This window comes from Melanerpes formicivorus, unplaced genomic scaffold (genome assembly GCF_026170545.1).
Source record: "Melanerpes formicivorus ecotype bairdi unplaced genomic scaffold, bMelFor1.0.p_v2 SCAF_41, whole genome shotgun sequence".
Classification (NCBI taxonomy): Eukaryota; Metazoa; Chordata; class Aves; order Piciformes; family Picidae; genus Melanerpes; species Melanerpes formicivorus.
Window position 1 is genome coordinate 3,431,557 of NW_027142393.1, and position 24,761 is coordinate 3,456,317.

The window sequence follows — 24,761 nt, forward strand, 5'->3', positions numbered from 1 at the left end:
CACAAAATCACAGAATGTTAGGGACTGGAAGGGACCTCAAAAGCTCATCCAGTCCATCCCTGCCTCTAGAGCAGCATCACTTAGACCAGGTCACACAAGAACACATCCCAGATGGGTTTTTAATATCTCCAGAGAGGGAAACTCCACAACTGCCCTGGGCAGCCTGTTCCAGCGTTCCATAGTGAACATAATTCCTGTACCCTCATAGTGAAAATTTTTCCCCCCTCATGTTTACATTGAAATTCTGATGACAGAACCTGGTCTTAGTTGATAACCAGGCCTCACTCCATATTTCTTCCTGTAAATTAGCCCTGGAATGGGTTGTCCAGGGAGGTGGTTGGGGTGCCGTCCCTGGAGGTGTTTAAGCCCAGGCTGTATGAGGCTCTGGCCAGCCTGATCTAGTGTGGGGTGTCCCTGCCCATGGCAGGGGGGTTGGAACTAGATGATCCTTGTGGCCCCTTCCAACCCTGACTGATACTATGATACTGATACTGTGAAATGACCACTCTGAGGGTCAACCACAGTGTTTTGCTCCAGGATCTTAAGTGAAAACTGAAAGTAATCCGTGAGCTGCTGAGGTGATGCTGAAGACGTATCTCTCGCACGCAGCCGACCTATGCATTAATCCTGTGTTTTGGGGGCTTTAATTGCTTTAAATATTTGCTTCCAGATCTGTGTTTCACACATCTTATTTACATGGTTTATTTTTCATTTTGTGAACAAATCGATAACCAGGCAGACTCTTTACCACACTGGATTAGTTTTATTTATTCTCTTTGAACTTGATTAAAAAGCTGTCAAACATAAGTCTACATTTTATCAGCAGAATACTTTTACAAAACAGGGTAGGAGATGTGTATAGCTGGAAACATACATTTCAAAATGAGACAATATTTGATATATTCTAGACAGTTACCCTTTTGTTTATCCATGACAACTGAAACTAACCATCAAATGCATAAATTGATTCAAGTCTAGCCAAGTAATCCTAAGGGCATATGAAAAGGCTGCTTCTTTTTTTTTTAAAGTTCTTTCTAGATGAATTTAATGTAGTTCCCCAATAAAGCATCCTCAGGAGCACAATACAAGTGCTACAGAACATGAGATAGCTGGGGAAAGCGGGCAGATGTACAGTGTGATGAAGAATCAAAATGGATGTTACATTAAAATGAGCAGTCATGCAATGTCTTCGTTTCATGTACTGCATTTAAGTGAAGAAAAACAATGCCAAAGTTCCAATGTAATCTGGATTTCTTTGTTGGCTTGGTTGTTTGGTTGGGTTTTTTCAGACACTGTTATGCGAATAGTGACATTTTAGGGTGGTTTTTGCTGGGGATTTTGTGGTTTGTTTGTTTTTTGGTTGGTTTCATTTTAATTGTTGTTTAGAAGCAGTGATAGGACAAGAAGGAATGGTTTGAAGCTGAGGCAGAGCAGGGTTGGACTGGATCATAGGAAGAAGTTCTTCAGTACAAGGGTGGTGAGACTCTGGAATAGGCTGCCCAGGGAGGTTACCTCCTTGCTGGGGGTGTTCAAGGCCAGGCAAGATGAGGCCTTGAGCATCCAGGTCTAGTTCTTCCTCGAGGTGAGGAGGAAGTTCTTCACCGAGTGAGTAATTCGTCATTGGAACGGGTTGCCCAGGGAGGTGGTTGAGTCATTGACCCTGGAGGCGTTCAAGGGGAGATTGGACGTGGCACTTGGTGCCATGGTCTAGTCATGGGGTCTGTGTTGATAGGTTGGACTCGATGATCCTCGAGGTCCTTTCCAACCTAAGTGATACTGTGATAGTTGAGAAGTGTTCCTGCCCATGGTGGGGGAGGTTGGAGCAGATGATCTTTAAGGTGTCTTCCAACCTAAGCCATTCTATGATACAATAATTAATCTCTTTTTTTTTTTTTTTAATTCTGGGACTAAGCACACTGATTTTTATTCCTCATGCTTTTATCTTTCAATACATATCAAAGAGAGAGGGGATTGATGGTCGCGTTAGCTCCAAACGAGCCGCTCTCGCCGTTCCTATTCATTGCTCTTAACGCACATATTTTAATCCATTTCCCACCAACCTCCTCAATTATTATTTATCTTTCTGTGCCATTGCATATGTTGGTAAACAGCATTTTCTATGGTCTTTGGCCATATGTTGTACGCTGAGCTTGCAAAGGAAGTGACACTTGGAGTGCTAGCATAATGAAACTCTCGAAGGGTTAATGCAGAATGCATATAGGCAAATGTTGACAATATTTAGTTATTTTTTTTCTTTCCTTTTTTTTTTCCCCCTTCTTTTTTTTTTTTTTCCCCCTCTTGCAATGTTTGAAAATTAAACACAAAACCATCATTAAGTTTTCACCAAATGAGGCAATCTGTCACTTGAAAGAAAAGGAAATATTTCAGAAATATGTTTACAGAAATGTAAAAATATTAGACATCAAGACAGATGTGAACGCTTTCGGTACCAGGCCCTGTCTGTCAGTCTTCCTCGGAGCCGAAGATCTTGCTGTACTCACTCAGCATAAGTTCAACTATCTGATTTTGGTACAGCATGTGGACTGCCATGTTCCCTGTCTCCTTTTCGGGTCTAAGGAGTGTTGGTCCAAACACAATTCCTAAGCTTTGTGTTGACATAAGATTCACGGATTCCTTGGCTGCTATCCTGTTGACAAAAGGAAAGAATTGGTTAAAGAAAAGGGAAAAGATAAAAGAGGGATGTCAAAGGAGTCGCTGTTGCATTTGAAGTACATAGAGGCAATTTCTTACCACTTCTCACAGAATCAGCCAGATTGGAAGAGACCTCCAAGATCATCAAGTCCAACTGATCACCCAATCCTAACTAATCAACTAGACCATGGCACTAAGTCCCTCATCCAGGCTTTTCTTAGGCACCTCCAGGAATGTTGACCCCACCACCTCCCTGGGCAGCCCATTCCAATGGCCATTATCTCTTTCTCTGAAGAGCTTCTTTCTAAAATCAAACTTGCCCTGGCACAGCTTGAGACTGTGTCCTCTTGTTCTGTCACTTGTTGCCTGAGAGAAGAGACCAGCCCCCACCTGGCTGCAATATCCCTCCAGGTAGTTGTAGACAGCAATAAGGTCTCCCCTGAGCCTCCTCTTCTCCAGGCTAAACAACCCCAGCTCCCTCACGTGCTCTTCATAGGGCTTGTGCTCCAGGCCCCTCCCCAGCATTATTGCACTTCTCTAGACACATTTGAGCAACTCAATGTCCTTAAATAGAGAGGTCCAGAACTGTACACAGTATTCAGGGTGGGATGTTTGGTTAAGTTATCAAAAAACAAAACCCCAAACCAAACCCAAACAAACAAAAGAACCCAAAAAGGTGGAGGGAGGAAATAACTTTTGCCATCCTGACAGCAAGATACATGCATGGGGTGGAAGTCTGATTTCTGGAGGTCCCTTCCAGTCTCTAACCTTCTGTGATGTCAGGGCACAATTTGCTGCTTTCTGGTGAGTGAGCATTAGTTAGTGTATGTTATTATTAGGCAATAATTTCTGAGCTCATTCATTTAGACAGCAATAATAGGGGATTGCTCTTTATGCTAAGAGAATGAAGCACGCTTTTGGTGTCAACAGTTGTGGTGGCTCCAGGGAGAAGTTTCCCTGCTTCTCTTAAACATGATCTCCAGCACTGAAAGAGCTGGGGAAACAAACAAACAAGGAAAGCCCCTTAATATATAGAGCTCATATGAAACACATTCCTTCTGCTCATTTAAATCCCATAAAGGCAGTATGGTCTGAAATGGATTGTGAAATTCATGCGACTAAAGACTTCTGTATGCTTTATTCTGCCATAAAGTTTCTTGAGAGACACTGAGACCACATACCTTAAAATGAGAGGACTTAGAAAATAATGGTAAGGATTATAACCTTTGATATCTTTATTACCCACAAAACTTACAAGAGGAGGACTGTTATTATTAAAAGTTGATCTTATGTCTGTGTTAAGACTTAATATTCTTGTGGAAATGACATTAAGGATGGAGAAGTCTGGCCTAAGTACAATGTAGGTTTAATGGATGGAGTTTAGGTAGGCAGGGTCACATAAATCTCTGCAGTGGTGAGTTCGAACTAAGGGGAAATATTTTTCCCTTAACCTTACAGGCTAGTAAATGAACACACATATTTTATAAACAAATTGCACAGTTCTACCAAGGAATGGGAACTAAACTATAACATGTAAAATGTTTGCATTTATGGATCCTACCTTAACCTGGTAATTTTATCTTCGATATTCCAAGTAGCCTGTTGAAGGCAGGCTCTGCTTTCCCCCTCCTCTTCCCACCCCCCATCTCATTGCTACTCATTTAGCTTTTTAAAATGCAGACAGCAATTTAAAACCCATCATAGGATGGCTTAGGTTAGAAGGGACCTTAGAGATCATCTACTCCCTGATGCTGAATTTACAGCAAGCTACACTACAAGGCAAAGAAACTTCATGAGACAGTAATGGCTTTGGCTGCTCATAAAAATGTTTCTTTCATGCTGGTGGGTGGGACACACAGCAAAGAGCATCATCTTGTGGATTTCTGCCAATCTGGTCGCTTTTCACGTTCCTTGAACATCAACACTCGTGGGTTGGTTTTTTCCCCCTCCCCCATATATAAATAGGAATCATTGCTTAGCTCTGCCTCATGCTTGTAACCGTGGTGTCCATTCCACAAAACACTCTCCATATGGCACTAATCAGATTGGCTTGACTATTAGTTTCTTAAAATATATCATCTTTATTATAAATTAAAAATAATTATCTTTCCTCTGTGGTAATATTAAGATGTCAGCTCTTCTCTGAGGAGTTCAGAAAGTCTCTGAAGTTAGCAGCTTCGTTGCCAAATGACTGTGTGGGCTTTTGATGGACGTCAGGCATCTTCAGCACAGTTAAAAATGTTTCTTGTAAAGGTGAGGAGGTTGTTTTGCTTAATGCCACTGATGCAGAAGCACATATATCAAGCTAGGGGCCTCCCTTGAGACTTGATTTCTATCGAGTTTGTTACATGCTAGGAGTTGGAAACACTCTAAAGTATTTGCAGGTGACCTCAACGTGAGGAGAGACGCTAGCTGATCAGTGGTAAAGAAACATATTCATCCACTTTGTCTTGAATAAATTTAGGGATCATCAATTTAGCTTTAACCATGGTTCTGTAATGAGGTCATGCTGATAATGCACAGCATTGATAAAGCTGGAGGAGAAGCACCTTACAGGGATGAGATGGCAGTGGACCATGGATAAGCAGGGTCAAGGTGAAGAATAATGGTGGCAGAGCTCAGTTTACTGAAAGGAAAGGAAGGAGCTGAATATTTATCTGTGAAATTTGGAGCAAGATGTTGAGATTTCCTGTTTCTGATGTGGACACAGAAAATGTAAGGTGGATAGCCAAACTCTCTGTCCTTGTTTGCCATCTTCAGAAGAGGAGGCTGAGGACAGACCTCTCTCTAAACTACCACAAAGAAGGCTAGAGCAAGGTGGGGGTTGGTCTTGCATGCAGCAAGTGATAGGACAAGAGGAAATGGCCTCAAGGGAGGTTCAGATTGGATATTAGGGAAAAATTCTTCACAGAAAAGGCTCTTGGGCACTGGAACAGGCTGCCCAGGGAGGTGGTGGAGTCACCATCCCTGAAGGGATTCAAAAGCCATGTGGATGTTGCACTGAGGGATGTGGCTTAGTGGTAGTGGCTTAGCAGGGATTATGAGCTCTAGAAGAGCGTTTGGACTTGATTTCAAAGGTCTCTTCCAACCTCAACAGTTCTAGGATTCTATTTAGGACCTTTAAACTTAACGCTAGAGTAGTAGTTTTGCTGTTGGTAAAATCTCTTGATGATTCGTGATACTTTCTCTACACTTCTGCAGTTGTGCTTGCTTTGATGACCATAATAACACAACATTACAAACCAAGGAAGTTCGGCAAACAGGAACATTTGGAGCAGTTAAATAATCTGTGGTAAAATACAGCTACTGGAGGGAAGGAGAGGAAGAACTCAGCCCAGCCTGAATAAAATAATTACAAGTTTAGGACCTTGTGCCTTTTTAAATTACAAATAGTGACCAATGAAATTCTGTATCTAATATATTTTTTTCCCATCTGTCCACAAAAGAACAAGCCCAAGCAATCCAAAAAAACCAAATATGCACACTTAAAGTTATTACTGTAGCTGCCAAGTTGAAATTGAGTTGTTAAAGGAGAAACTCCTTGAAAAATGGGCAAGAATTCTTTCTTTTTGGCAAGGAAAAGAGTAGAAAGAGTGATGCACCATTTACAACATAAAGAGTGAAAGGAAATGCCAGAGCCACGTTTTGTCAAGCCCAAATGAAAGGAGCAATGGTCCATCAACTTCAGATTATTTTAGAAACAATCTATAATCCAGTGCCACAGATGTTGGAACCATATCAGATAAAATTGTTGGGTGTTACACTGTGCAAGGATTTCCACCACCTTCCCCCTAATATCTGAGCTTCAGCAGTGGCTTCAGTCATTTAAGATCACAAGTCAGGAGATATGCAGCAAACAGAGATTTCATTATTAATAGTAATGAAATTAATGATGTATTAAACCGGCAGAAGTGTCTTGCAGGAGAGCTTTAGTGTCCATGGCAGATATATATAAGCAAAACTACTTGGAATTTATGCTTTGGCTGTTGCCAAGGCAACCATAAGCCAGAAAGTGTGTGACTGAGAGCAGGGCAACTCTACAGCTGAGAGGGTCATTGTATGGTGAGTTTGGCTCTCTAGTTCCATTAAACCTACACTTTTCAAACTCTCTAAATAAAATCATAATTAATTTTGACATTTGGAAAGCACACTGGATTATTACTTCAAACAGACTAGGTGTTAGGAAACATTCCTCATCCATTTTTACTCCATAGTAACTGCTGAGGAGGGGATAGTGTTTCAGCAGTGACTGATTCCTCAACATTTTAATGCTCCTACTGAACATAAAAAAAATTAGAGAGAGAGAAGTCAGTGTGCTTAGGGAGGAAAATCCCTGTTGGAAAGGGCACTGCTTTACTGTAAGCTGGAGACTGTGTGAGTTGAGAACTGATCAGTGTTGCTTTCTGAACCTTTTCTAGCTTACAAAGATCTAAGTTTGCTTAATATCAGGGCCAGTTCTACCCTTAGTAGAACTGACTTTACCCATGCCTTGTACTCTTTTACTGGTTTAAATTATATCTAAGGATAACTTTTCAGTAAGTCAGTCTTGCTGCTCTTCAATGAGCTGGTAATACAGATACTTATGGTAATATAGATGGAGGCCCCATCCCTGGAGGCATTCAAGGACAAGCTTGATGGGGCTTTAAGCAACCTCATCTAGTTGAGGATGTCCCTGCTTACTGCAATGAGGTTGGACTAGATGACCTCTAGAGGATCTTTCCAACCCAGTGGGTTCTGTGATTCTATGCTGATGACCTAAGGGCAGCCTGTTACAAAATGAGGGAACCAGAGGAGTAAGAATGGGTCACCTGGTAAAATATTAGGTGCTGGCATAGGAAATCACACACAGATCACGCAGAATGGTAGGGGTGAGAAAAGACATCTGCTCATGTAGTGCAATCCCCCTACTAAAACAGGATCACCTAGAGTAAATTATCCAGGAACATGGTCAGGTGGGTTTTGATTGCCTCTAGAGATGGAGACTCCACAACATCTCCAGGCAGCCAGGTCCAGTGCTCTACCATCTGCAAAGTAAAGAACTTTTTCTTCATATTTACGTGGAATGTCGACCTTTGAACTCAACAGAGGGCCGAGGAATAAAAGTAGGTTTTTATCTTATCAGAATGCTTTCCATCAGCTTTATGCACAATATTTTCACTAGGAAAGACATTGCCATGAGATACAGAAACCAAGATCTAGACAGAGGTCAAGAAAGATTAAAAATGCATGGAAATAAAGAAAACACCCTTGAAAGGAGGAAAAAAAATGATGCATTTGTGAAAATCCTCCTCTTGGTGTAGCACCTAATCATACAGAACCAGGAGCTGACTCCCCTCTCACTGGATTATTTCATGGCAGCCCATTTGGGTGGGTTTTGTACCTTTGCTGAACTGTGCTAGTGACCACTGTCCACAGCCAGAGCTGTTCATCCCAACAGACAGTGGGACTGACTTGATGTGCATGTTACTATTAAATGCCTTAATGGATCCAAGTCTGCACATCCCATTGATTCACTTTACCAATAATTATCTTCAGATTAGCAAATATCTGTTTCCTGTATATACTCAGGCATATGCAAATGTTTCATCTTAAAGACTGGGTCCTGGGAATGTCCCAGCCACCTTCAGCTCACCTCAGCTGTCAAAGGACCTTTTTTCTGTGCTGTTATGAGCCGCTTTTTCTGTAGCAGTTTTCTGCCCTGTGCTGTTGCAGGGCTCCAAATCAATTTGGGCATGTTAAAATTCAACTCTCATGACGAACCCTTTCTAGCTCAACGTTTTATGCTCCTCTCCTTCCCAAATGCTGGTTCAGAGTTAAAAAATAACAGGTATTACATACTTTTGCTTTAGTGACAAGACATTTGGGAAGGAACCATCCAACCTTGAAATAAAATCTTTATTGAAAGCAATTCTACATCCATGCCAGTCAGATACATTGTATGATCAGAAGAGGCATCCCAGGGGAAAGCTCGGCGCAGTAGATAGGGTTGATTACTTGGACCTCCTGTCAGTCCTTAACTCACTGACAGTGGCTGAGACATTCAGTACAACTTTGTTTTCTTTATTTGGAAGTAAAGTTAATATACTTACCTTAACTGTGCCAAATGGACTGGAAAATAACCTGATAATAAAACGTACCATCCTAGGAAGTGATAATGTGCGTGTGTGTGTGTAAGCACATTTTGGCAGGGCTTTTGCAGATGGCTTTTGCAGTGTTAGGAAGGAAGCACAAGCACAAAATGATGCGTAGATAAACTCCCAGGTTTCTTCTCAGGGTAGTTCCTTTCCACTTAAGGCCTCTAACATACTTTCCTGAGAGACAGCATACTACTGCAATGTGATTTGCTGTTGTAAAGTTATTTCAGCTCAGCTACAAGAAGAACTTTGGTGGGGTTTGATACTAAAAATACAACTGAACTACAGCTTTGAGGGTGCTATTAAAACACAATGAACAATAGGTGTTCTGCTGAAACAGATCAAAGCCTGCAAGAGATATCTGTACCCAGCTGGGTGTACCAGCATAGGACAGGCAGCAAAATGCACACACCATGGACAAAGGGTGCAGGGGCTGTACATCACTTGACCCCACCTTAAGAGATATATGGGAATAAGCAGTGGTGAGCCTCTGATACCACAAACTCTACCTGTGTGAACTGTTCAGTTCAACATACAGGAATTTAAAATGTCATAATAAATTAGGACTCTTAATGTTGTGTGAGTCATAGAATCCTAGAATGGCTTAGGTTGGAAGGCACCTCAGATATCATGTCTTACAACCTCCCTGCCATAGGCAGGGATGCCTCTCAACTAGACTTGGCTGCTCAAAGCCTCATCCAACCTGGGCTTGAACAGCCTCAGGGAGGAGGTATCCACAATCACTGTGGGCAACCAATTTCAGAGTCCTACCACCCTCATACTGAAGATCTTCTCGAAATCCAGTCCAACCTTCTTCTCCCTCATGTTCAAACCATTCCCCCTTGGCCTATTGCTAGACACCCTTATGAGAAGTCCCTATGACTTTATGAATGACTTTGATTTCTGTACTGGCTTTATGGATGATTTGCTCAGTGGCATTCCAGTGATATTCACCAGCTGAAGAAGCTAGGCAAATGCAAATATCTAGCAGTTGAATCCTCAGCTTGTTGTTTGTGAGATCTATATGTCACATCAGGAGCAGAGAGCTTTGGGCACTTGCAACTTCAGCCTGAGGTTTATGCTTCAGGAGGAGCTCCAAAACACTGCGAGGTCTGCCCTTTGCAAAATGTGCCATGTGATTCATTCTGCAACAAATGCACACAATTCAGGCATCACAGTGGACTATTAAATAGCCTAAAAACTAGAAATGGGTCGATTCAGATGGGATGTTAGGAAGAAGTCCTTCGCCATGATGGTGGTGAGACACTGGCCCAGGTTGCCCAGGGAGGTGGTGGAAGCCTCATCTGTGCAGGTTTTTAAGGCCAGGCTGAATGTGGTTCTGGGCAACTCGATCTAGTGTGAGGTGTCCCTGTCCTTGGCAGTGGGGTTGGAACTGGATGATCCTTGAGGCCCTTTCCAACCCCAACAATTCTATGATTCTATGGTAATACAGTTTTAAGCTACTTTCTTTGGCCTGTGTAAAATTTGAAGTTATTTTAAGTTCCTTTTTTTTTGTTCCATAGGTTGAATTTGAAACAATAGCTATGCAAGAATGGTAATAGAGAAACCAGGTCATGGTGTATGATATGTTACAAGAGGGGTCAGAAATAGTTCAGACATACTTAAGAGCTTGCTTTTGCTGAAAATAGCCTCCGTGGCTCCTGGCCTACAGAAACTCCATAAGCTTCCTGTGCTCTGCAGCTGTGGGTTCACATTACAGCTCTTTGGGAAAAATCCCTTCTCTTCAATTGCTGTGGGACACAAGAGCCAGCACTCAATGCTGTCTTCTGCAGACTACCCTTTAAATCTGACTGTTGGATGGCTATATATAGTACTTGGACAGCTGACAAGGACCCAGTGGAGAATAGACTTCCTCAAGGGATCCCTCACATATCTCACAGCACGAGCCCTTCCCTGGATGAACTGTCTTGGAGTCTAGCCCTAAATGAAAATAATAACTAACTCTGAACGTCAGTTCACAGTTGCCTGTGGAGACTCTGAAGAGCTGAAGAAAGGCATTTACTCTGGCTTAGACTGGCTTCATAAGAGAACAGTTCAAAATAAAACCTGCTCACTCTTGGGTGAACTTTGCTACCTGTGTGACATCCAAGAGCGTGTGCTCTTGCCTTTCCGCACACCTCACAGACTGCTTGTCTTGTAGGGAAAAATCTCAATTTTCTGGGTGACTAAGGTCAAGATGTAACAGCACATCTAGACATCTCTAGGACTCAAACCACTACAGGGGCTTTGCTCAGGAATGTGCTGCGGAGAAGTGTCAGTATCACAGTACATTAGAGGTTGGAAGGGAACTCCAGAGATCATCAGGTCCAACCCCCCTGCCCAAGCAGGATCACCCAGGGTAGTCCACACAATCTTGCTCATTCTGCACAAGAGGAGCTGTTCTGCCTCTGCCCTTAGCTGTGGCTGTATGAAGAGAGCAGGGTAGTGTGGAACCTGCGTCTCAGTCATAGAATGGTTTCTTTTTTGTCCCTCTCCTCTGTTAGAGAGCCTCCAAAGGCAGAGGGTGCACACTGGTCTTCTGGCATGACACAAACAGCAAGGACAGGAGCTCATCTCTAGGCTGTGGTGGCTCCACTGAACAGCCCAGTGTGGGCAGATGCTCAGCTCCCACTCCCCCAGACCATATTTTGTCATAAAAATGGATCCAAAATCTTTCCACAAAACCTTCACTGTCTTACTACCACAGTGCTAGACCTCCCTTTTGGAAAAGTGACCCAACTGAGTGACCTGCTGAGCTCTTCCATTTACTAGCAACCTGCACTTTGCCCTTCCAGTTTGGTTTGGCTCTTAATTTTTTGTGTGAGCGCAAGCTGGTTCTTAACTAATGACCATAAGACCTGAGGGAGGAGGTCTAGTCCATGTTATCACAGTGCAGGCTGTTGTTGAGACCAAAGTTGCCTATTAGGCAATAGCCACTTGGTAGGAGTCAGCTGAAGGCCATGAACTTTGTTAAGGAACATCTCTGACTCCTCTGGCTGCATGTCCAGGCACAAGGCATTCATTTTTGCCTTCTCTATCAGCCCTCTAGCAGACTATAGATCTCAAACAACAGTGAACCCCTCTGCAAAAGCCAAGCCACCACTGCAAGCAGGAGCCTCTCCCTGGAGAGGGGAGGGGAGAGAACAAAACCACCCATGACAGATGCTAGGCAGATGCTGATGCACTTCTTAGGGGTGTTTGGATAGTAGAGATAAAGGCACTGTGAGACCACATAGAATTATGTATCCTCATGCACAGATACAGCATACAGAAGCCTCGACTGTATTTTTGGATGGTGGTGAAACCTCTGCCATGATTATTTTATTTCATTTTGTTTAATTTAAGTTTATTTTGTTTAATTTAATTTTGGTTTACTTTATTTATTTCATTTTATTTTGGTTTATTTTATTTCTTTTTATTTTGGTTTACTTTAATTCATTTTATTTTGGTCTATTTTATTTCTTTTTATTTTGGTTTACTTTATTTCATTTTATTTTGGTTTATTTTATTTCATTTTATTTTTGTTTACTTTATTTCATTTTATTTTGGTTAATTTTATTTCATTTTATTTTGGTTTACTTTATTTCATTTTATTTTGGTTTACTTTATTTCTTGTTTTTTTTTTTTTAATTTACTTTGGTTTATTTGATTTAATTTATTTTAACAATTGTATTTATTTTGATTTATTTTATTTCACATTATTTTTTATTTTATTTATTTTGGTTTATTTTGGTTTATTTTATTTTTATTTTATTTTTTATTTTTATTTTATGTTTATTTATTTTCCTTTTTTTCTCTTTTTTCTCTTTTTTTTTTTTTTTGGTCATTTTTAAATTCCATTTCTGATTATTTCTTTCGTGCACAACAATGAACTAATTCCAAAGACCAACCTGTCAGAGCTCCTGGCTCGGTACAGTTTTGTAGCCTGTGTGGCTCAGAAGGCAACAGATAGTTTTACATGAATAAAGCTTGAAGTTTTTTTTAAATTGCTTAAATATTTTCCCTCCCAAGAATGCCTGCAGCTATGTTTCTTTGTAGCATTAAAAATAAAAAGCTGTTAGCAACAATCTCCCTCGAATCAAGAGCTGTAAATATAGAACCTTTATCATCAGCACAGCACATCCAAAAATGTCTTTGTAAAATAAATCAAATTACATGAGTTAATTGATTCCAGGCAGCATCAGCAACTGCAGGTGGAAACTGAATAACAGGATGTTTATTAATGAGGGACTATTAATCAAAATTGACAATATCAATTCCTGTTTCTTTTATTTGAATTCTACCTGCAAAACCCCACGGATGCACTCGCTGAACTTTCAAATACAAATGTGAAAGTAGAGAGAAAATGCTCACACTTGGGGGTTTTAGCTTTAGATGTAAAGGCTATTTGTTTAAACAGCAAAAGGATATCCTAAATCCAATTTGACAGGCAATGCCAAAGATGCCAGTGGTAATTAATTAGCACTTAATTTAGACCACAGAACAACAGGATATGGAATTGGTGCTCAGTGCCATTTCCCCTTAGGCTTCATCTCATGAGGGTCAGGAGTATGGCTGTTGCATTGAAGGTCAGTAAATAAATTGGGGGAACACATTGACACTGGACTTTTCATGATAGATATCCTTCACCCTTATTATTGCCTCTGGCTACGGCTGATGAGAAAAGGACAGCAATTGTTCTGTGAAGAATGCTCTACACAGCCTCTGCTCCAGCAAGGTAGTGTTTGAACTCGGGTTGTACTGTAGCAGTGCTGGATGTTCCTATGCGGGCAGGAAGCTCGCTCAACTTTGTATCTGGGCTGCAAAGAAACTCCTCGCTGTAGCATAGAAAGCTTGAGGAGCTCTGACAGGCGAGGAAATTCACTTAAAAGCAAGCCCTTAAGTTTGCTAGATTTGTGAGCTTAGCTTTAGATTAAGCATAATTAAAATCAACTGAAGCTTTCAAAGTGAGGTTAGAAAGTGGGTCAGCAAGGGAAAAAACACATTTCCTTATGATCCTCTTGCCTTTGTTTTAATAATGTTGGGTACTCCTCCATAAATACAAAGGCTCTTATTAAAGGTGGATTAATGTTCTTAGCAGCATTGTTTCCTGAGGCTTTGAGAGGGGTAGTGAGGGACAAAACAAAAAGTACATGGCCAAACCAGAGCCACCATTTCTGCTGGCAACCCAGCAAGGTTTTTAATGCAGTGTAAGAAGCCACCCTTCTCCAGCACACCCAAAGCAAAGGGTATATGGAAAGCTCCCAGGAGTCCCTATGGAGCCTTGCTCGCGGATTCACATAAATTGCATTCTTTGGTTGAGATTTACTGGTAAGAAAAGGAGAGAGATGATGAGACTCAGCATTATAGTATAATCCTCCTCCCTCCAGTCAACTTAGTGTATCTGCCAGCTGCTACTATGCTCTTTCTGCCAGTAATCTCTACCTGTCTTTCAAAAGAGTGGCTCAGGTGGAAGGGTGTCAGCAGTGGCACTGATACTCAGCAGTGCCAGAGCTTTCTACAATCCCTGACAAACGACACCCCTCTGTGCTTCAGCAGCCCGGTTCCACCACTGGCCACAGGATGATGAACAATCAGCAGTTACAGGAAGGTAACTCTTATTGTGCATCCCAGATGTACCCCCCCAGTACAGTTTTATCTCCTTGCTCCTCAGAAGGGCTGTCTGCATTGCTCAGTGTCAAGAAAACACTGAGCCCACACTTAGAAGTCTGTGCTCTGACAGCATTCCATGCTCAGAAAAATGTATTTTAGAAACTCCAGGTTATTTTACAAGTTATTTTAACTTTCTCTTTATTGCATGCTTTGCAACACCTACCTTGACAGTGAGTGAAATTTTGCTTACTGTTAAAGTCACTGACAAAACTGGCAGCAGAACGGAGTCAGAGTTTCACCTCATAGAAGCTTAACTTTTCTCCTTCTGGATGATATCTACTTTTACTAAGTGGAATTACTGCTTTTTACTATGTTCAATCTGTAACCTCTTGCAGCCTTCAATTATAGCCTTTTTGTGCTACACTAATCCAGCTGACAGCAAATAACTCAGTCCTGGGTATGACAGGTTTACTTTCTGACTTCAAGCCCCAAAGTGGCAATTGGGTGGAATTACAACCTGGGATGCTGAACTGTAGACAACTGGCTCAGAAATGCATCTTGGCTGGTGAGTCTAAAGCTTCTTGTGAAAAAAAAAACACACCCCACAACAAATTAATTTTGCTAGCAGCACATTGTTTTTGTCCAGCACTATGAATATATTATTCAGTTTTGTGAGGCAACCAGCAATTTTTGATGTTGAAATTGGAGAATAACGTGGCAAAGAATTCCAGGAAAGCCAGAGAACAAACTTTCACCAAAGGCTTTCCTGGCTGTGAGCTCTTATGTATGTACTCTGCTCTGGAGTGACCTCATCTGGAGTACAGCATCCAGATCTGGAGCCCTCAACATAGGAAGGACATGGACCTGATGGAGCAGGTCCAGAGGAGTGCCACAAAAATGGTCAGGAGGTTGGAGCACCTCTGCTATGAGGACAGGCTGAGGGAGCTGGGGATGTTCAGCCTGGAGAAAAGAAGGCTCAAGGGATATCTTAATGCAGCCTTCCAGTACCTAAAGGTGGCTCACATGAAGGATGGAGAGAGACTGGTTACAAAAGCCTGCAGTGACAGGATGAGGGACAATGGCTTCCAACTAGGGAAGAGCAGATTTAGATTGGCTGTTAAGGAGAAGTTCTTTGCTATGAGGGTGGTGGATTGCTCAGGGAGGTGATTGAGGCCCCATCCCTGGGGACACTCAGTGTGAGGCTCCACAGGACTTTGGGCAGCTTGATCTAGTTGAGGTTGTCCCTGCTCATTTGGTCCAGTCGAGACCATTCTATGATTCTATAATTCATAAATAGTTTGAAGTGTTTCTAAATAACGAAAACCTTGGTAATATTGGCCTATGAAATGTTTCTAATAGCAAATCTCCCTATTTTTTTAGCCTATGTATGTTATCACCATCTTGTTTAGAATATCTTTAAAAAATGTCTTTTAAAAGGTTTCAATTTAAAAGTCTTTTAAATGTCTTTAAGAAGTCTCAAGCTCAAAGTCTTTTTGCAGAGGTCTACTCAACAAAGATTATTTTCTCTGGGATTTGACCTCAACCAGGATTCCTACTCTTTCAGTTTCAGTTCTGAGCCCTCCACAAGCTACTATGGCAATCTATATGTGTACTGCATTGGTATCAGATTTGAAAGATGCTTTAACGTGCCTCCCAGCATCACGATTGTTTCAGCCCTGATATCGAACCTGAGTGGGATGAATGTATCTCTTAAATGCACTAGTGAGTATGTGCCACGAGTCTTTGATATCTTTAAACTTATTTACATGTTACTTGCCCTTGAGCAATGAATTTACTATGTCAGCATTGTCTTTCCTACTTACACTTTGTCTGTCTTGTCCACTCACCTTAGCCTGATGGTTATTTCTTGTGCACGTGTCTACTCCATTGCACTAAACGCACAAACTGCCTGGAGCGGAGGATTTTCCGCTCTTTCCAAGATGCACCCTTTGTAGTACTGCAAGTTCTGCAATATTTTCTAGCTTTTAAACTAGCTTTGAATTTTCCCATTAGTTCCTTTTTAAGTCAAATACCCATTCACACATGCATTGGTCCCAGATGACTGTGGTCTAACTGCCTTAGACCCTTTACAAAAGTCTTTAGTCTCCATACAGGCAGCCCTACCCCTCAGTAGTTGTGTTTGTTTCATCTTTGAAGCTTCAAGTGACCAGATTTGCCAATATCTGCTTTTGTCTGACCCTGATCAAAATCCACAGTTAGGAAAGCTGATGAGATAACACAGAATCATAGAATTGCCAGGGTTGGAAAGGACCTCAAGGATCATCCAGTTCCAACTGCCCTGCCATGGGCCAGGACACCTCACACTAGATCAGGCTGCTCAGAGCCACATCCAGCCTGGCCTTACAAACCTCCAGGGACGAGGCTTCTATCACCTCCCTGGGCAACCTTTTCAGGTCACTTTGACCTTGTAACCAGTTATTATAGAATGGTTTCAGTTAGAGAAGACCTCTAAGGTCATCAAGTTCAACCACCAAAAATCAAGTCTAAGAAATACTGAAGAATTTAGGAACAATATGTAAAATGTTGCTGTTGATATCAAGACACATGCTCATCTGTCTTGGGACAGCACACTCAGTAAGCATCTTCCAGGAGATCAAATCTCTCAGCCATAGCTTAACTGAGTGCACCTAATAGAATCATAGAATGGGTTGGAAGGACCTTCTAAAGGCCATCTAGTCTAGCCCCCCTTCAGTGAGAATGGACATCTTTGAGTAGACCAGGTTGCTCAGAGCACTGTCCAGAATGACCTGGAATGTTTCCAGGGGTAGGGCATCTACCATCTCTTTGGGCAACCAGTGCCAGTGTTTCACCATCCTCCTTGTAAAATATTTCTTCCTTAGATCTAGTCTAAATCTCTCCTGTTTTAGTTTAGAGCCATCACCCCTTGTTCTGTTGCAAAAGGCTTGTCTTACTAAAAAGATTGTCCCCATCTTCCTCATAAGCTCCCCTCTAAGTACTGAAATGCCACAATAAATAAGATCTCCCTGGAGCCTTCTCTGCTCCAGCATTTCTTCATCAAAGAAGATCTTCCTTCACCTTCATCGAAGAGGTCTTCCAACCCTTCAATAATTCTTGTTGCTCTCCTCTGGACCCAGTGCAACAGGGTTCATCTCTTTCTTGAGCTGAGGACTCTGCTGCTCAGAGTTGCAGAGAAGCATTTCTGGTAGTGGCCACCTTGCCAATGGGTATATCTCTGTATGGCCTCCCTCGGTGATGTTGAGCATGATGTTCTTAGAGATGAAGTTTTAATGTCTCACATATGCTCTATTTTCATTGCCTTGTGCTCCCAAACACCAGTGACACTGCACTGCCTGGTTCTCAGGTAAGACCAAATTCAGGATGCTTTTTTTGTTGGTGCTGCATGGAATTTTCCCTGCAGCAGAAAATGTCTAACCTTAGGTGAATGATTGTAGATGGATTTACAAGCTGAGAAAGGGCCTCTTTAGGAGCTAAATATTTTAGTTTCAGGATTCAAAGCTGTATAAACTTAATTTAATAAGAAGAGTAATGGAAACCCTTTACTGTGTTACCCAGGAAGGTTAAGCAGTTCCTCACCATTGTGATCTGGTGAGATTCAAAACACACTCATCCAGATCTGAAATTTGTCCTGATGTTTCCATCTCTGGGACGCTGAGTCCATAGCAGCTGCAATGACCTCCATGAGATAGATGCTCTGAGGAATGGAAAATTCATTCTTTTGATGACACTTTTATGAGACAGTTATATGGAAACATATCTGGGTTGTCCTAGGAGGTGGTCTTAAGTTGACTGCTGACGCAGCCCTACTGAAAAACCTCTCTGGTCTGAAAGTTCTGTATGAGCAAACTGATGTTAGCAGTAAACTTTACTCACTGGAAAGCTTCCATATGCTATAGGGGTTGTCCCATATGCTCTATGCTACTGGAGTCTCCAAGATTGATGACAGTGTTTGGTGAAGGCCTGGACTTGTCAATATGAACAACAATGATCTGGGAAGTGGGAACAGTTTTAAGGCTGATGAAGTGCTATCCTGAGGTGCTTTGGTGAGGCTGAGCCTAGTGCTGACACAGAGTACATGGTGCTAAAGGTTTGCACTTTGTCCATGAAGGTGCTAGGAGAGGTACAGGAGACAGATTGGTAAGATCTGTGAAAAATACAGAGCTTTTCTTGGCTCATCTCCACGGCAAGGGATCCTCTTTCAGAACACTACAGGAAAACTCTGGAGAGGATGCGGCAGACAGAGAAGGGCACAGAAACCCCTGGCTTAGAGGAGGTAACCAGTGGCATCTTGTGGACCAGGGGAGGAGGCAAGTTGCCTTCCACTTGGCTGGAGTTAGCCTCTCCACAGCTTTCTGATTTTACATTGCACCATAATGCGTAATGTACCAAAAGATAAATATTTTCCGTTCAGCACCATCTTGCTGTATTTTCATCTAGCTCCAGTGTTTTAATTATAAAGCGAACATAACCTGTATCAAATTATGATTTTGTTAACATATTGAATGAGAGCAGGAGAAATAAATACCAGATTTTTCGACTGTACAGGCACATGAAGGTAGAGTTAAAAAAAAAATCTGGTTTCCTTGACCACATTGTCATAATATGCATATAGAGCTGCTTATTGAATCCAGCCTGCATAGACAACAGAGAGAACATTGGCTCCATACCATCACAATGCATGCCCACAACAAAGGGGAGGAAAGAACAGCCTCTTTCATTGTGTGTTTCTAAGTATTACCAACAGAAGGGCTAAAAACATTACCTCTGTCTGAAGTGTATCTATATATCCATGCATAAGTTATTAACTGGGCTCCCTCAGCACAGTTGCTGAAAATATTAATATATTCAAATTATATTCTAGCTACTGCAAAAACAGTAGATCAGACAAGTGTATTAAAATCTCTTCAGACAAAAGGAGTCATGTTATTTATAAAGTTCCTTTCCCCCCTCAGCCCTTCCCCTCAGTGGAACACAAACCTTCGTTGTATATAATATATGAGAGCGCAAGATGATCCTCAGATGTCAAAATGTGGCTCAAAGTTTGAATGCAATCATAAGAGAGGGACTCTAATGCTTGCCATAAACAAATTGTCACTGCTATTATGTAACTGGGACTATTCATAAAGTATAAAGGATGGGAAGAATGAAAGGTGGCTGCCAAGCACCATGGGCCAAATTGCACTAGTGGACTGGGAATTGTGGGTCCAGTGTGGCACTGGGATTTGTATTCCTTGATGCTTGGGCAGCTCCTTTATCTTGAGTGAGATAAGGACTTTCTTATTTTTTCTTCTTTTGGAGTTTGTCAGTTCTGGCCACAAGGCAGCAAAGCAGCAATGAGTGGCTTCTGCAACCCTGCCTGCTTGCTCTTCTCTCTGGGAAAGTGGGGTGGAAGTTCCTTCACTGCCTCAGGACATGGTTTTGCACAGAGTGGTGGTCTAGGATGTGAACAGGCATAGTTAGATGGCACCAGCAATGCAGCCTGCAAAGGGAAGCACTGCTCTCAGATCTGATGCTTTGGAGTTTCTCCTGTTATCCAGCATGTAGGCTGCCACATCACTGCTCCTCACAAGAGTTAACAGTGGAAGACCAGCACCGAGGCAGGCGGCCTTGTCTGTGAACATCAGCTAAGCACTCATAGACAGTTTCCTTTAGTCCAGGCTCTAGGAGCAATGCATATCTCATAAAATGAGCACTGCACAGATTGAAACTGCAGCTGATGTTTGTGCTAATGCCCTTTATCAGGGACAGCAACCAAACCGGATGGCTGTCCAGCACTCTTTCCCCACCCCCCTTCTTCCTTCTAAAAGTAAAATGAGATTTTGTTTTATTTTATTTTATTTTTTTCTCTCACAGCCTGAAACAATTGTTCAGGCAGAGATACTGGTTTAACTCATTATGAATTATTAGTGGAAAAGTGGGTCTCAGAAGTATGTTACATCTGAAATATTTTTCGTCACTTGCACATGTGCCGTCCAGAACCGGCCCTGTTCTACCAGGCACTGGGAACAAACACTTCACATTCACAGATGCTCCTCATTTGGTGTGGTTTGGAGTGTAATTTAGATCAAACATAGCCATGTAAATGAGTCAGGGTTTCTTAATTAGGTGCCTCTCAAGGAATAAAAAAAACTTGGACCACATCAGTAGGTGTGGGTGTGGTGCCCACAGTACTGGAATCTTTCCTATAGATGAAGCTGAGTTTTGTTCAGCCATAGTATAGGTTTTTTTTATCTTCCTTTTATTTTTCCCTCTTTCTTCCTCCTCTCCCCCCTTCTTTCCCCCCCACCCCCCCTTTTTTTTCTCCTTTTTTTTCCTCCTTTCAATTTTCCTCCTTTCATTTTCCCCCCTTTCATTTTCCCCCCTTTCATTTTCCCCCCTTTCTTTTTCCCCCCTTTCTTTTTCCCCCCTTTCTTTTTCCCCCCTTTCTTTTTCCCCCCTTTCTTTTTCCCCCCTTTCTTTTTCCCCCCTTTCTTTTTCCCCCCTTTCTTTTTCCCCCCTTTCTTTTTCCCTCCTTTCTTTTTCCCTCCTTTCTTTTTCCCTCCTTTCTTTTTCCCTCCTTTCTTTTTCCCTCCTTTCTTTTTCCCTCCTTTCCTTTTCCCTCCTTTCCTCTTCCCTCCTTTCCTCTTCCCTCCTTTCCTCTTCCCTCCTTTCCTCTTCCCTCCTTTCTTTTTCTCTCCTTTCTTTTTTCTTTTTTTTTTTTTCTCCTTCCTTTTTTAACTTTCTCTTTCTCTTTTTCTTTTCTAAAGCACAATAATAAATCTACAGATGGCATAGACATAAAGACGCTACTTCAGAGGAGCTGTCTAAAAAACACTGTCTCTTTGGCAAATGCCTTAAAGTAGGTCATTCTGCTGTGATTTAGGTTTGTATTTCATTGCCAGCTTTTTGTTCACATTACAAGGAGGGTGCATTCCAGTCCACAGATTTCCTCTCCATTCCTCTTGGATTGGTTATTTACAAGAATCTGCAGATCTTCATAAGGAGATGGCCAATGCTCTGTCAGGGCTACCAATCATGCACTTGACCAGAAAAAACACAGGAGATGTGTATGAAGGTGATAACCTGCAAACGTTGGAATGTGAAATACCCTTCCCTGAAAGCAAAAGATAATGTATTGATTGTCTTAACATGGTGATGGAAATGATTGTTACATCTTTTGCAGTGTGTGAGAAACGACCTAATGGCGTTGCAGAAGTCTCAGAGAGCAGGGCCTTGACGTTTAGCTATTTGCTTTCTTTTTCTCTTGTGTATGTTTGCCATTGAGAAAGCTTGTATTTCATAGCTTACCAACTGAAAAACAACAGCAACAAAAAAAGAAAGTCATCAGGGTCTGTTTCTCCATCAAAGTGCTGGGGGATTTACATGCCAAACTCCCACCAGCCTTAATGAATTACCTGCATAAATTCCCTTTCAATCGATAGTAGAATAGATCCTATTGTGCTATATTAATTATTTTGCACAGAATGCTGACATTTAGGCATTAAAATTATTTCTTCTTCTTGCTTTTTTTTTTTTAAGTTCCAATGAATATCTTAAGAAACTTCAAGGCTCTTATTTATTTTACAGCTTTTGTTTTTTCTTTTCTGTCTTTAGTCAGAAAAAAAGGAGAAGCATTGCAATGTACACTTTGATGACCTGGTCTTGGGACTTTAATGTGCTAGGGTCCAATCTCCCCCCCCCAGGAAAAAAAAGAAAACAACTAAGAGGGAGGGGGAAAAAAAAAGCCATTTTGTAATGAATTGAGCATTCTTGATTTTCATCAACAAAAAAAATTTGAGCAGAAAAGAAGGCTAACCCCAAGCAATATTAAGAGAGGTTACAAAATCACATAAATTAGCTCTGCCAGTGATTTTACTCAAGCTTGTGCGAGTGCAAACCAGAAGCAGGGCTCTCACATGGTCCTGATTAAGCAAAGAGTACTTAGCAGTAACCAGCCTTGCCGAGATGTGCTGGCCATATGCACCCCTACGCCCACAGTGCCTATAGCCACATGGGCAAGCCTTCAAAGGCATGGGGGCTTGGGGTGGGGGACTAGGAAGTCAGCAGAGAGTGGAAGTGAGAAGTATTCACTGTGTCATCATGGGCAAGTGTCTTACCCTCATCATTTCTCACTTTCTCCACCTACACAGCTAGGATAATCACAGAATCACAGAGTGTTAGGGGTTGGAAGGGACCTCTGAAGATCATCGAGTCCAACACCCCTGCCAGAGCAGGATCACCTAGGGCAGGTCACACAGCAATACATCCAGGTGGGTTTGGAATGTCTCCAGAGAAGGAGACTCCGCAACCTCTCTGGGCTGCCTGCTCCAGGGCTCTGTCACTCTCACAGGGAAAAAGCTTTTTCTTATGTTCCTGTGGAACCTCCCTTGCTCCAGCTTGCTCCTATTGCCCTTTGTCTTATCACTGGACATCCCTGAGCAGAGCCTAATTCCATCCTCCTGACACTGCCCTGCATATCTTTATCCCCAGCAATGAGGGCACACCTCAGGCTCCTCTGCTCCAAGCTCAAGAGCGCCAGTTCCCTCAGCCTGTCCTCAGCAGGGAGATGTTCCACTCCCTTAATCTGACCTGAAATGGAAGTCAGGAGGTTTAATTAATGTTTGAAAAGCTTTCTAGAGATGGTTTGATATTGAGTAATGTGGGATGAACAATAGGAGCTCTTTGAAACAGGGGCTTTAGCTATCTGTATTTGTGTACACAGCGCCCCGCACAATGGTGCTGTAGCAGCCAGAGTCAACTGTATTATAAATATTTAAATTAAAACTATAGTAATTATTGTTCTCATTCTGCTATTTGCTGATACACCAGTTCAGTACATTTTGAAGCTTGGTAGCATTGAAAAGTACCAAGTGTAATTATTTGCCTGGCTGTTATGAAAATGAAGGTTTGTGTTTTTAAATGTGGTTGTGGAAATAGGTAGTGAGTGGATAAAAAGGTGGAAATGGTTACTCATCACTCTCATTGAAAACATTAAGCTGTGAGGTATTCTTTGAGGAAGAGGTGAACTTTGCAAACTCTTTTATTCCTAGAGAAAAGAAGGCTGAGGGGAGAGCTTGCTCTCTGCAACTCCCTGAAAGGAGACTGGAGTGAGGTGGGGGTGGATTTCTTCTGCCAAGGAACAAGCAACAGGCCAAGAAGAAGCAGCCTCAAGTTGTGCCAGGTGAGGTTTAGGATGGACACCAGGAAGAATTTCTTCCCTGGAAGGGCTGTCAAGCTCTGGAATGGGCTGCCCAGGGACGTGGTGCAGTCCCCATCCCTGGAGGGGTTTACAAGTGGTGTAGGTGTAGTGCTGAGAGCCATGGTTTGTTGATGACCCAGGCAGTGCTGGGTTAATGGTTGGACATGAATTTAAAGCTCTCTTCCAACCAAAGTGATTCTATGGTTTTGTTCTAGGAAAAACTGGGCATGGCTGCAAAACCCTTGGTTGCATGTCCCCTCTGCCTCAAACTGAATACAATGAAAATGCTTTAGAGTGCTTCTGGAAGAGTAGATTTCTTTTTTTGCCTTTAATCCAAAATCTGATTACTCCTGTCCTGTGCACACTTCTGCCTGGTGTACATTTTCTTGTGTCTGCTAATTTAGAAGGGGAGAGTGTAGTAGACTGATGTGTACTTAGCAGAGAGAAAATGGCTTTGACTCTCCTCCTCCCCACAAAATGAGCTCTAGGAAGCTATGGTAAATGGGAAAAGCACTGACATTGCTCCAGTTCCCTTCTAAAACTCTCCTGTAGCTGAAACAGAGAAAAGCATGAGTGCAAGAGCATGTCTTGATACATCTTGTCCATTCTCAGCCTAGAAAATGGTTAATTCACTTCATGGAAATCATAAAATGCTCATCAGGGATGATTGAGTCTTTTATATCCCTGGCCAGTCACCTACTCGGTGTTCCAGTGCAACTGGGCATTTCTCCTCACAATCCCAGCAGCTGCTCCCCAGGCTTGTAGGAATAAGGCTCACCTTTCCTCCCTGCTACTGTCCTGTGGCTGAAGAGAAAGATCTCCTCATGAGCTGCCTGACTATAAAGAAAAGCCTTGATTCAGGAAATCAGTTGAACAATTTGTCTTTCCTGTGCCTTCAGGTAAAGGCTTCTGTGCTCCTGCACATTCTTGAATCTGGGCAGTTTTCCTGAAGTGAAGTTCAAAAGCCCACCCCACACTTTGTGTTGTAGATCTCTCACAAATACTCTGAGAATTCCCAAACAGCGATCTGTTGGATAATCTTTGCATTTTGGGGATCAGTTCTAAGGTTAAATAACTTTTACCTTTCTTCTTCTTCTTTTAATAGAAAGCTTGCACAGTTCTCACTGTAATCTGTTCCTCTACTGTGTGAAAAAAATAAAAAAGGTCCTTCAAAGCTTAGATTTAATATTTGAGCCTGCCCAAAA

General features: G+C 42.0%; 1 protein-coding gene across 4 annotated transcripts in view; it reads right to left on the reverse strand.

Annotated features, from left to right (window-relative positions):
* Positions 1-743: 743 nt before the first annotated feature.
* Positions 744-24,761, reverse strand: part of ARHGAP15 (Rho GTPase activating protein 15) — a 391,371-nt gene continuing 367,353 nt past the window's right edge. For all 4 annotated transcript variants that reach the window (XM_068158707.1, XM_068158705.1, XM_068158706.1 and 1 more), the window contains one exon: positions 744-2,647. In XM_068158707.1, the coding sequence (XP_068014808.1) occupies positions 2,464-2,647 (184 nt within the window). In that variant the 3' untranslated portion in view covers positions 744-2,463. The remainder of the gene's footprint in view (positions 2,648-24,761) is intronic.